At 38.7% G+C, this 12,600-nt stretch overlaps 1 protein-coding gene across 1 annotated transcript; it reads left to right on the forward strand.

The window, feature by feature from the left end:
* Positions 1 to 1,933: 1,933 nt before the first annotated feature.
* Positions 1,934 to 11,286, forward strand: LOC125472585 (brefeldin A-inhibited guanine nucleotide-exchange protein 1-like). The gene is given in 14 exon segments (XM_048574227.1): positions 1,934 to 2,925; positions 2,927 to 3,174; positions 3,522 to 3,839; positions 4,359 to 4,605; positions 4,607 to 4,702; positions 4,848 to 5,273; positions 5,798 to 5,917; positions 5,919 to 6,091; positions 6,666 to 6,939; positions 7,253 to 7,755; positions 8,092 to 8,413; positions 8,797 to 9,157; positions 9,442 to 10,124; positions 10,520 to 11,286. Coding segments are annotated over 14 exon segments (5,148 nt in total). The 5' UTR covers positions 1,934 to 2,157; the 3' UTR covers positions 11,129 to 11,286.
* The last annotated feature ends 1,314 nt before the right edge of the window (positions 11,287 to 12,600 follow it).

The raw sequence follows: 12,600 nt of genomic DNA on the forward strand, positions 1-12,600 counted from the left end.
GTCGGCTATCAAGAGAAAGAAGCTCATGGAAAACCATGAGCAACATTGCCAAAATTGGCAAACATCAGAGAAGAGGTGGTGGTGTTGGAAACACCCGAGTTGATTGAAGAACCGGAACTCTACACACCATCTCGACGAAAAGTATGGCTAAAAAACAAATCTCATAAGAAGGAGATCGAAGCCCAGATGAACAATAGGAAGGGATGTCAGAAAGATAAGATGAGGAGGACATATCGAAATGTAGAGGAGTGGTAATACACAGCAGAAAAGGGGAACCAAAAAGACAAAAAAAAAAAGGAAAATGGGCAACCGACTCTAGCTGAAGATAAAGTCGGCACCACTAATTTTGAGCAAGATTGGAGACCCTTACAGTAAGAGGTGAAAAACTCTCAAAGTAGAGAGAAGGTCTCTCGTGAAAGGAGAGAAGTCTAGAAGCTGGGTATTGTTTTTCCATGAAAATACTTTGACAATATGAAATCAGGAAACTTTGTGCTTGGTATGTATCAGCATCAGCTTTCAAATTGTTGGTATTAGTCTTCCATCACACACCATTTATTTATTATTTATTCAAATATTTATAGTGAGACAGATGGTTGAGTTTACCAATAAAAAAAGATAGTTGAACAAAACAACCGTTATTAGTAGTAACTGTTAAATCAAATTATGCTTGATGTTGATGGTAATTGGTCCATATTTGAACTAGAGCTGGTATTTTCTGAATCAAATACTAAAATTAAATAAAAATTTACTGAAACTAAAATTATCAAAATAAAAAATTATCAAACTTTACGGTTCGATTTTGATAAGCAAACTTGGTTGGTTCGGTTTTACCGTAACCGACCTGAAATTTTTATTAATGTTAGAAATATATAAAATATTAGTGTATTTTGTTGAGATTAATCTTAACCGTTGAAATTGGTTGCGACTATTCGTAATCATTGGTTCATAAAGACAAACTCGTTCGGTTATTTTCTCTCTTCTCCGTCGACTCATTCTCTTTCCATCTCAACTCATTCTCTCTTATACCTCTTGACTCACTCTCAGGCTCTCAGCCAGCATCAACACTTAGCAGCGGCGGAAGGTGAAATGCCACTTCCACCGCCTCACCACCTCGTCCAACGATTCAACTATGTCCACCCCTACATTCGAAGACTAGTTCAACTTCAAGAGGAAGGAGTTGGACTTCTACAAGAGGGAGGGACCAAATGAGTCGAAGAAGCTGAAGGCGTTAAGCTTCTACATCAAGCTCTTGAGTTTGAACTTTAGACTCTTATTTTGAATAATTTGGAAGTGTATTTTTAGGAAGGATTAGTCCCTGAAGTTCCACCTCACTTCAGATTTTGCCCCTAGACTAAAAATTCATAATCATTAGTTTACGTCCTTGAATTTAACAAAACATGCACCATTGGTCCTTACCGTTAACTTTCGTTAGAAAGTCTGTTAAACCGATGACGTGGACATATGTGAGTCTCGCATTTTATTTTATAAACGAAGTTAAGTAATGATGTGCCGAATGAGAGTCTTGTATTTCCAATGACATTGAGATAAAATTTAAAAGTTAGAAAGTATGCTTAATAGTTTTGTTGCAAATAGATGTGGGCGTAACCACATTATATATATATATATATATATATTATTTTTTTAATTATATTTATTTATTCGTACTATGATATATTAGTATTTATTTTCATTTATAAGTAAGATGTTTCTGATTTTATTTCTTTAATACAAACAATAGTATGCTATGGAGGAATCGAACTTGATATATCATGTTACAAACTTATAGTACCATATTTAACTCATTTAAATAATGAATTGATACTAATTATTGTGTCAGTATCTCATTTCCTTGTATGAAAAAATTGTTTGTATTCAAAATGTAGTCACCAACAAAATAATATTATTTAGGAGAATTCGAAGCCCACAACCCATTGACGTAAAAGCAAATACAGAAGACGGAGGTGGCATACTCTTAAGAATTTTCCGATTGCGCAATTGTCGGCTCAGCCCTTCCTTCCTTCTCAAACTATAAATATCTCCCTCTTTTTATTTTCTCACTCCAAAATAACCCAAATGAAACGAAGAGATAGAAAGAGAAAGAGAGAGATCCGATCGAATTCGAATGCATAATCCACTGACAATCCAATTCCCAAATCAATGTCCGCCTCCCAAACCCTAGGTGGCCCCTCCCGCGCCGGCCGCCTGCTCGGCCCCTCTCTCGACAAAATCATCAAGAACGCCGCCTGGCGCAAGCACTCCCATTTGGTCTCCGCCTGCAAATCCGCCCTCGACAAGCTCGACTCCGTCACCGACTCCTCCATCATCGATCCCAAGTCCCCCGTCTCAGGCATCTCCCTCGCCGACGCCGAGTTCGCCCTCCGCCCCGTCCTCCTCGCCCTAGAATCGGCTTACCCCAAGGTCGTCGAGCCAGCCATCGACTGCGTCTTCAAGCTTTTCTCCCTCGGTATCTTCCGCGGTGAGATCGACACTTCCGATCCCAAATTTGTGCTTTTCAAGCTCGTCGAGTCGGTGTGTAAGTGCGCGGCGATCAGCGAGGAGCCTATCGAGCTCGGCGTGCTTCGGGTATTGCTCGCCGCCGTGAGATCGCCGCGGGTTTTGATACGCGGTGATTGTTTGGTGAATATTGTTAGGACTTGTTACAATGTGTACCTTGGTGGAGTGAATGGGACCAATCAGATCTGCGCCAAGTCGGTTTTGGCTCAGATTATGGTGATTGTTTTCACCAGAGTAGAGGAGGATTCGGTGAATGTCAGCATTTCTAGGGTTTCGGTGAACGAGTTGTTGGAATTCACTGATAAAAATTTGAACGAAGGGAGCTCCATTTTGTTGTGCCAGAATTTCGTCAATGAGGTTATGGATGCAAGCTACGGCGGTCCGGATGGTATCAAAACGGTTGCCCCCACGAGGTCCCAAATTACAAAACGGCAATGCTAGTGGTGAGTCTAATAATGATGGAGCTGAATCCGGCGACGGTGCTAGTAAGATTAGGGATGATGGGTATCTTTTGTTTAAGAATTTGTGTAAGTTGTCCATGAAATACTCATCACAGGAGCACTCTGATGATCAAATTCTCTTGAGGGGTAAAGTATTGTCCTTAGAGCTTTTGAAGGTGGTCATGGACAATGGGGGTCTAATTTGGCGCAACAATGAGAGGCAAGTGATCGTATGCTAATCATACTTGAGTCATTTCATGCTTATAAACGAGTATTTAGTGTACTTTTACTTTGAAAGCATAGCAGAGTAGATATCTGGAGAAGTAAACACAGTTTAAATTAGTGACTAAAGAATGTTTAAGACTTTAGATATTAGCGGTATACAATGCAGGTGCTTTGAGTGGCATTTTCTTCTTGTTAAGGACTTTAAATCTGATATGCAGTATTTTTGTTATTGTACTGTTTCTGATATATTGTTGCTGAACATATTGTTTACTTTAGTACACTTTTGCAATATTTTCATGAATCACTGTGAGGAAGCCAATAGTTTGCATTAACTTGGCACAGGTTTCTCAATGCTATCAAGCAGTTCCTCTGCTTATCACTGTTAAAAAACAGTGCGTTGTCAGTCATGGCCATTTTCCAGCTTCAGTGTTCTATTTTCACCAGCTTGTTATCGAAATTCAGATCAGGATTGAAAGCAGAAATTGGTATATTTTTTCCGATGCTTGTCCTACGTGTGCTTGAGAATGTTCTCCAGCCTAGTTTCTTGCAAAAAATGACAGTCCTCAATCTATTGGAGAAGATCTCTCAGGATTCGCAGATTATCATTGACATTTTTGTCAACTATGACTGTGATGTCGATGCCCCAAACATCTTTGAAAGGTACTGCACTTGTCTGTTACTTTTTTACTTTCCATGCCCTTGATGCCATCAGAACATGAAGTCCTCTGGGTATTCCTTATTTTCTGTTTTGGTATTAATTTTCTTTGAAGCTTGAAGCTTACATATCTGAATGAAAATATTTAAATTTGGAGGTAGCTGAATTCTACTTAGGAGATAATAACATTTATCTCGTAGTTTAAGGCTGCATATTTAGGACCCTTTTGTTCCTGAGCTAGGATTCAGGATTACCACTTGGAAGTTTCCAAATTACTCTAACCCAATAAGAGCTTGAAAATGGGGCTACATTCTTTTAGCTTAAGCCAATGTGAACGATTGATTTTTCCAAAAACTCTAGCTTGAACCCAGTGTTTTTTCGCTCTGGGTCTATTTAGCTCTCTCTCTCACACACACACACTCAAAATGCATGCATATTTATTTTTTTTTAACATCATTCCTTTGTAAGCGTTGTGTTTTTGTAAAATGTATTAAAACCCTTATAATTCCATCAGATATTTGCAGGATTGTCAATGGCCTTCTGAAAACTGCTCTAGGACCTCCCACTGGTTCAACAACAACATTGTCTCCAGTCCAAGATATCACTTTCCGGCATGAATCCGTAAAGTGCTTGGTTAGCATCATACATTCAATGGGATCTTGGATGGACCAACAGCTGAGTATGGGAGACTCCTATCTACCAAAGACCAATGAAAGCGACACCTCAACTGAGAAAACAGAAAATAGTTCGACCCCAAATGGTGAAGAAGGTAGCTGCTTTTGATAATGAAGTACATCCAGAAGGAAGTGCTGAAGTTTCAGATGCTGCAACTCTTGAGCAACGTCGAGCTTATAAGCTTGAACTTCAGGTTGAGCTCTGCTTTATTTGTATAGCGAAATACAGTATACAATCATCAGGAATGCAATATGAATTTCGTGTTTGTCCCATCAGTTGATATGTCTCTGGCTAAATATGGCTCTTTCTTTAGTGACATTTTATTGTTTTTAATACAGAAAGGTGTCTCGCTGTTTAATAGGAAGCCTAACAAGGGCATTGAGTTTCTGATAAGCACCAAAAAAGTTGGTAGTTCCCCAGAAGATGTAGCTTCTTTCCTGAGGAACAACACTGCCGGCCTAAATGAAACCATGATTGGTGATTATTTGGGTGAAAGGGAGGAATTTCCTCTAAAAGTTATGCATGCTTATGTCGATTCCTTTAATTTCAAAGGGATGGATTTCGGTGAAGCAATAAGGTTTTTCCTGCGGGGCTTCAGGTTACCTGGAGAAGCACAGAAAATTGACCGCATCATGGAGAAATTTGCTGAGCGCTACTGTAAATGCAGTCCAAATTCGTTTACAAGTGCAGATACTGCATATGTCCTTGCATACTCTGTGATAATGCTCAATACAGATGCCCATAACAACATGGTGAAAGATAAGGTTTGCATGCATAACATGTTCCTTTATGTTTTATGTCAAACCGCAATGAATTTTGAGCCCTTTTTCTCTGTTGATAGTTTGCAGTAATTATTTGGGTGAGCTTTGTCTTTTCTGTTTTTATTATTCTTAATTTGGATCATATGTAGGTGAATAGTCAGGTTATATTTTTTACATTCCCCAGATGTGGTTTGTCTAAATATAAGAATGTTGCTTTCTGAAGTTATGCCTAGATGTTCACATTACAGGAGTTGAAATCCTTTTGGGAACATCATTATCTCATTTTATATTTTTTTTTAAATGTTCTGTCATTTTTTTTTTTCCTTTTTGTTTTATTTTGGAGGAGGGGGTAATTGAGGGAAATAACATTCTTTTTCTGTAGAATTTTAATTTTTTTTTGAAGTGTGTAACTATAAATCAATAAAATCTTGTGTTGCAGCCTCATTTTTATACACATCGTATAGCATTTTAGTGTCTGTCAAAATCTATCTTCTGTCTTCTGACATCTGTGTTCGCCGGTTATTCAGATGACCAAGGCTGACTTCATCCGGAACAACCGAGGAATAGATGATGGAAAGGATCTACCTGAGGAGTATCTTGGTGTCCTGTATGATCAAATTGTTAAAAATGAGATTAAGATGAGCGCCTGACTCTTCTGTACCACAGAGCAAGCAGGAAAACAGTTTTAATAAATTATTGGGCTTGGATGGTATCCTGAATTTGGTTACTGGGAAGCAGACTGAAGAAAAAGCATTGGGTGCAAATGGTCTTCTTATAAAGCACATTCAAGAGCAATTTAAAGCAAAGTCAGGAAAATCAGAGTAAGCTAATATAATATACAAGATAGAATTATCTTTCTCTTATTAGCAAGATATTTTACCTATGACACTGATGGAGCATTGAGAAGTGGGTTAGTATGGTCATGGTTTAATGAGTATAACTATTCTTTTTTAATATCTTATGACACTTGTTTTGACTATGTAGAAATGACAGTCACACCTTCCATTGTTGTTCCTTCTACTGCCAAATACTTAGGTTACTCAGATACCGTTTTGGTACTATACATTAATGTAGTTGGTTGGGGGAAAACTGAACTCTGCTTGATCATACTTAATCTCATACTTTTATTCAACCAGTTCCAAGCCAGACAGAGGAAGACAGTTGTAGGAGGTTGAAAGCCAATGTCTACATAGTCACATTCTATCAACATCTTTCGTTTATTACACAAAATAATTAAAGTAATTACCCAAATTAGGTCTAAGGCATTGTCGAGTCGGTATGAGTTGGTTTGGGACTTTAAGATCAATTGATCTGATCAATGTGGGATTGGAGCTTGCCTTCTGCCTATTCAGAGTCTGGCAACGTTTGGGGATTCATGTTTTCTTGGTGCTGCAGGTCTGTCTATCATGCTGTGACAGATGTGGCAATATTGAGGTTTATGGTGGAGGTCTGCTGGGGTCCTATGTTGGCTGCATTTAGTGTGACTCTTGACCAAAGTGATGACAGGCTTGCTACTTCTCAATGCTTACAAGGTTTTCGGCATGCTGTTCATGTTACTGCTTTGATGGGAATGCAGACCCAGAGAGATGCATTTGTCACTTCAGTAGCAAAGTTTACTTATCTACATAATGCTGCAGATATGAGGCAAAAAAATGTTGATGCTGTAAAGGTAAGTGCATGCTCAGTATATTCATTGAAGAGCATGTTAAGCATGTATCTGGATTTTCACATGTAACACCATTCCCCACATGTATTATAATTGTAAAACAAATTTGATCAATTTGCATTACAACTTTCTTTCTTGACCCTTTTCATATAACAAATGATACCATAGAAATTTAGGGCTTAGGGTTACTGTTAGCAGAATATAGCACCAGACTTTTATTGCTTGCATTCTTTGGATAGTACAGGTGTATGCGCTCAGTATGTTTCTGTGCAATGTCCTTTTATATCAGTTTTACCTATACATTTACTGTTTGCAGGCAATAATATCAATTGCCATTGAAGATGGTAATCATCTTCAGGAAGCATGGGAACACATATTAACGTGTCTTTCCCGAATCGAGCATTTGCAACTGTTGGGAGAAGGTGCACCCACTGATGCATCCTTTTTTACTGGATCAAAGGTCGAAACAGAGGAAAAATCACCAAAGCCTACTGGACTTTCTTCTCTGACAAAAAAGGGAACTATACAGAATCCAGCTGTGATGGCTGTTGTTCGTGGGGGTTCATATGACAGTACTAGTGTCCGGGTGAACACTTCTGGACTGGTAACTCCAGAACAGATTAATAACTTCATTTCAAACTTGAATTTGCTGGATCAGATTGGGAATTTTGAGTTGAATCATGTATTTGCTCATAGCCAAAGATTAAACAGTGAAGCAATAGTGGCTTTTGTGAAGGCCTTGTGCAAAGTTTCCATGGCAGAGTTGCAATCTCCAACAGATCCTCGCGTATTCAGCCTCACAAAAATAGTTGAAATAGCGTACGAGTCTTTTCTCCTCTGTATTAGATTCTGTTGCATGAGAACAATGACAGCAGAATTTATATTTTATTATGAGATTACGCATGAAAACTTAAAATTTTCAAGCTCCCAAATGGCATGCTAAGCATAAGTCCATACAATCTTTTTCTCAAATTCAAACTCTGTAGTACTTCTCCATGTTCTTTTTCTTGCAGATATATTCATTGCTTCTTGTCTTCGCCTTTCTCTCACATTGATGATTAATTTTTCCTGATAATCAGTCATGCAACTTCATCTGAACAAAATGAGAACTTGGGATGGATTTTACGATCACAAAATAAATATGTTTCTTTGCAGGCATTACAATATGAACCGCATCAGATTAGTGTGGTCTCGCATATGGAATGTTCTCTCAGATTTCTTTGTATCAGTTGGCTTGTCAGAGAACCTCTCAGTTGCAATATTTGTGATGGATTCATTACGTCAGCTTGCTATGAAATTCTTAGAGCGCGAGGAGCTGGCAAATTACAACTTCCAGAATGAATTTTTGAGACCATTTGTGATTGTTATGCAAAAAAGCAACTCTACAGAAATTAGGGAATTAATTGTTCGGTGCATTTCACAAATGGTCCTCAGCCGTGTCAATCATGTGAAATCTGGCTGGAAAAGTGTATTTCTGGTATGCTATTGTGTTACAAGTTGAATGACTTAGCGTTACATTTATGATAAGTGTTTGCTGAATGTAGGCTATATAGGGGAAATAGAAATTCCCCTAGTGTAGATGAGTTAAATTTTGAAGATTTGTGATCCAAATTGAAATATTGCCACTGTGAAGTTTCAAATGATAAATTCAGGCAGTAACACAAAATATTGGTAATAAGTTCCTCTATTTCTCTTGTTAGAGCTGTAAAGTTTATTTTTAAGCCATTGTGTCTTATCATTCTAATGATCTCGAAGTAGGATTTTGGGTGTGTTTTCCACAGCTTTAAGTAAAAAAATCTTGCTATTGCAAAATGACAGAAATAATGCCTTGTTTCTCACGTCATGCTGTTCTTTCATCAGGTTTTTACGGCAGCGGCAGCTGATGAGCGGAAAAATATTGTCTTGTTGGCCTTTGAGACCATGGAAAAAATCGTCAGAGAATACTTCCCCTATATAACAGAGACAGAGACAATGACTTTTACTGATTGTGTTAGATGCCTCTTAACCTTCACGAATAGCAGATTCAATAGTGATGTTAGCCTCAACGCTATTGCATTTCTCCGATACTGTGCTGTCAAACTTGCTGAAGGAGGGCTTGTTTACAACAAGAGGAGTGAGCTTGATGTTTCATCCCTTCCAACAGCAAACGAGGATGCTTCAAATGGAGTGACTTTCAATGAGAAAGATGAACATGCATCCTTTTGGGTTCCATTGCTAACAGGTAACTTGATTTTAATGCTAGCTTCCAGGAAAGTGCTACAACTTCTTAGCTTTGTGTATTGTGATGTGCACCCACACAATCAATGCTTTGCCACTTAATCTACACCTAGGCCCCAAGCATTAAATGCAAGAGTTTATAGATATAAACATCCAATTTTTGGGTAGTCGGTTTTATTTCTCTTCAATTCTATTTTGGATTTTAGAGAAAGGTCTTGTTGGTCTTCAGTCTTTTCAAATTGATTCATCCTTTTCTTTCATTACTTAAATATTCTGTTGTTGTCACAGGTTTGTCAAAGCTAACATCAGATCCTAGATCAGCAATCAGGAAGGGTTCTTTGGAAGTTCTTTTCAACATTCTAAAGGATCATGGTCATCTCTTCTCACGCTCCTTTTGGACTGCGATATTCAATTCTGTTGTTTACCCCATATTTAGCTATGTCTGCGGTAAGAAAGACACACATATGGAAAAAGACCAGTCTTCACCAGTTTCAGTATCTCCGCGTCCTGATGGAAGCACATGGGATTCTGAAACTTCTGCAGTTGCAGCAGACTGTTTCATAGATCTATTTGTCAGTTTTTTCGATACAGTAAGGCCGCAACTACCAGGTGTGGTATCCATTCTGACAGGACTCATCCGAAGTCCTGTTCAGGGTCCTGCTAGCACTGGGGTCGCAGGTTTAGTGCGTTTGGCTGGTGAAGTTGGTGACAAGCTTTCAGAAGATGAGTGGAGAGAGATCTTTCTGGCTTTAAAAGAAGTAACCACATCTTCCGTGCCTGGATTTATGAAGGTGTTAAGAACCATGGATGACATCAATATTCCCGGTCTTTCTCAATCTTATAGCGATATAGATTTGTCTTCTGATCATGGGTTTACAAATGATGATCTTGAGGATGATAATCTGCAAACAGCATCATATTTGGTTTCAAGAATGAAGAGTCATATTGCTATGCAGCTACTTATCATACAGGTTTTCTTCCTCCCCTTTCATCCTTCACATGCATTCAGGCATGATTTATGTTTGTAGTTCTTCCTTCCCCGTGCTCATAAATACAGCATACATGCAAATATGATGTTCGTGTGATTGCTTAATTGCTCCTTTTTTTATGTCTGTTGTGTCAATGCTTATGGTCACAGTCACACTATTGACATAAGGAACTCGGAATTTGATTTTTTATTTCTAGCATATGTATGGTACCAAGTATCCGTGCTACTGATGCTACTTAACTGAGACCTTCATGTATATTTTATTAACTTATAATATTGTAAACATGTAAAGTACAGTTTAAAAGTTAGAGCTATGCTTGCGAACTATGTCAAAACTGTGGAATTTTCATTATTTTCTCTTGTTTCTTCTCTCTTCAGGTTGCTACTGATTTGTACAAGTTACACCTTGAATCATTATCGGTTGGCAACATTTCAATCCTCCTTGAAATATTTTCCCTCATTGCATCCCATGCTCACCAACTGAACTCAGAGACAATTCTGCACAAGAAGCTGCAAAAAATGTGCTCCGTCCTGGAACTCACTTCCCCACCTCTGGTTCATTTTGAGAATGATTCTTACAAGAACTACTTAAGCTTCCTCCAAAACACCCTCGTGGACAATCCTTCTCTTTCGAAGGAGATGAACATAGAAGCCAAACTCGTTGGAGTGTGTGAAAGTATATTGCAGATATACCTAAAGTGTACCGAGCTTCATTCTGCCGAGCAGAGGCCTGCTGATCAGCCGATTTTGAACTGGATTCTTCCCTTGGGCACAGCAAAGAAGGAAGAATTGGCCGCGAGGACCGACATAGCCGTGTCAGCGTTGCAGGTATTGAACAGTCTGGAAAAGGTTTCGTTTAGGAGGCACGTCTCTCGGTTATTTCCGTTGTTCGTAGATCTTGTGAGGAGTGAGCACGCATCTGGAGAAGTTCAGCTTGTTCTAAGCAACATATTCCAATCATGTATAGGCCCAATAGTAATGCAATAATACCTCTATTTTTTGTGAGACACTTGATTAATACACATTGCCATCATCAAATCACAATTTTCTTCTCCTCGAACAGACTGGAGCCACAGAGAGAGCCATTAATATAATTTCCATTAAATTTTGTAGTTTATACAGAATCAAGGCTGGATTTTCCCTCCTTTTGAAGAGTGTATCATCTAATGTCTCAATAATATCTACATCTATTACAGTATGAGGGCCACCGTCAGTGAGACCCAAAACTGTATCTGGCATGATTTGCGCGAGGGGTTTTGTTTTAAGTTATATCTCCAAAATGGTCATCGTGCATTTTTTGGGATTCGACAGCCATAACGATTTTGAAATGCCCATAATAACTCATGTTATTGATTTGATTAATAGTTCATTTTCAAGTAGTGTTTAAAATATCAATATAGATGGAAATATTGATATGCAAATATATAAATTAGACAAATCAATCGATTATTAATTAATACATAATCCGATCTTACCCTAAACTTTCTCTATCGAAAGACTTGTCTCTCACTCTATATAGGGATGCCGATGCCGTTCAAATCACTAAAACAATGAAAAAAAATATGAAGTTTTATCTCGTGTGAAGCATTTGAAACGTCGATTTCGTGTTCCATTCGTCAAAAATAATTTTTCGCAATCAACGTGTTTGTAGTTTCATTGGTTAGAGTTTTATTCTACAATTAAGGGTGAGTGACACGTTCGGACCCCGATATCCCCAAATACCAGGATGGGCATGTGCTGGCAGACACCCGGGGGTGACGAAGCCATTTTAACATGCATGCAAGTTATGAAGAAAGAACAAAGGTAACTAAAATAAGTAAATTTAAATATAATGAAATATTCAAATGCAAGGAACGTGTACAGTGTATACAACTAATCGAGATACGGAAGGAAAATTATGAAATAAATGAGATTACAAGGAAAGTGGGTCCTACACCAAGGGAACTAAAATACTGTTATGAGAGTGCCTCGATACCGGGATTGTACGCCTTGTTTCTAATTCCTATTTGGAAGTCCAATGGTGGTTAGAGATGGCTGAAAAATGGCCTGAAAGGCGATAGGTTCGCAGGCAAACTGGGTTCTTTGCCAAAAACTCAGAACGAGATGAACAGATTGGTACCCTCCTCAACGGCTAACTTGTTGTGGTTTGGTTGGAAAATGACTTAGAAGGTCGCGGGTTCATCAAAAAACTTTCTTGACAACTGACCAACCGTGGTTTGGTCGGAAAATTGCTCGAAAGCTGTTAGATAGTTTGCTGGAAAACTGAGGAAGAGTCCCCTCATCGTTTATGGGTTTCGCCAGAGTGTAGGGGAGGTGATGGTCGTTGTCGTCGTTGTTGTTGTGGTTGTATGTGTGTGTGTGCACGCGCACTCAGAGGAGAAGAAAGAGTGCAGAGAGATGAGGGTGAGAGAGAAAGGGAGAGAAACAGAGTGATGGGAAGAGAGAAGAGAACCACGGGA

The sequence above is a fragment of a genome, unplaced genomic scaffold (assembly GCF_019419815.1).
Source record: "Pyrus x bretschneideri cultivar Hongxiangsu unplaced genomic scaffold, Pyrus_bretschneideri_v1 Contig7, whole genome shotgun sequence".
NCBI lineage: Eukaryota > Viridiplantae > Streptophyta > Magnoliopsida > Rosales > Rosaceae > Pyrus > Pyrus x bretschneideri.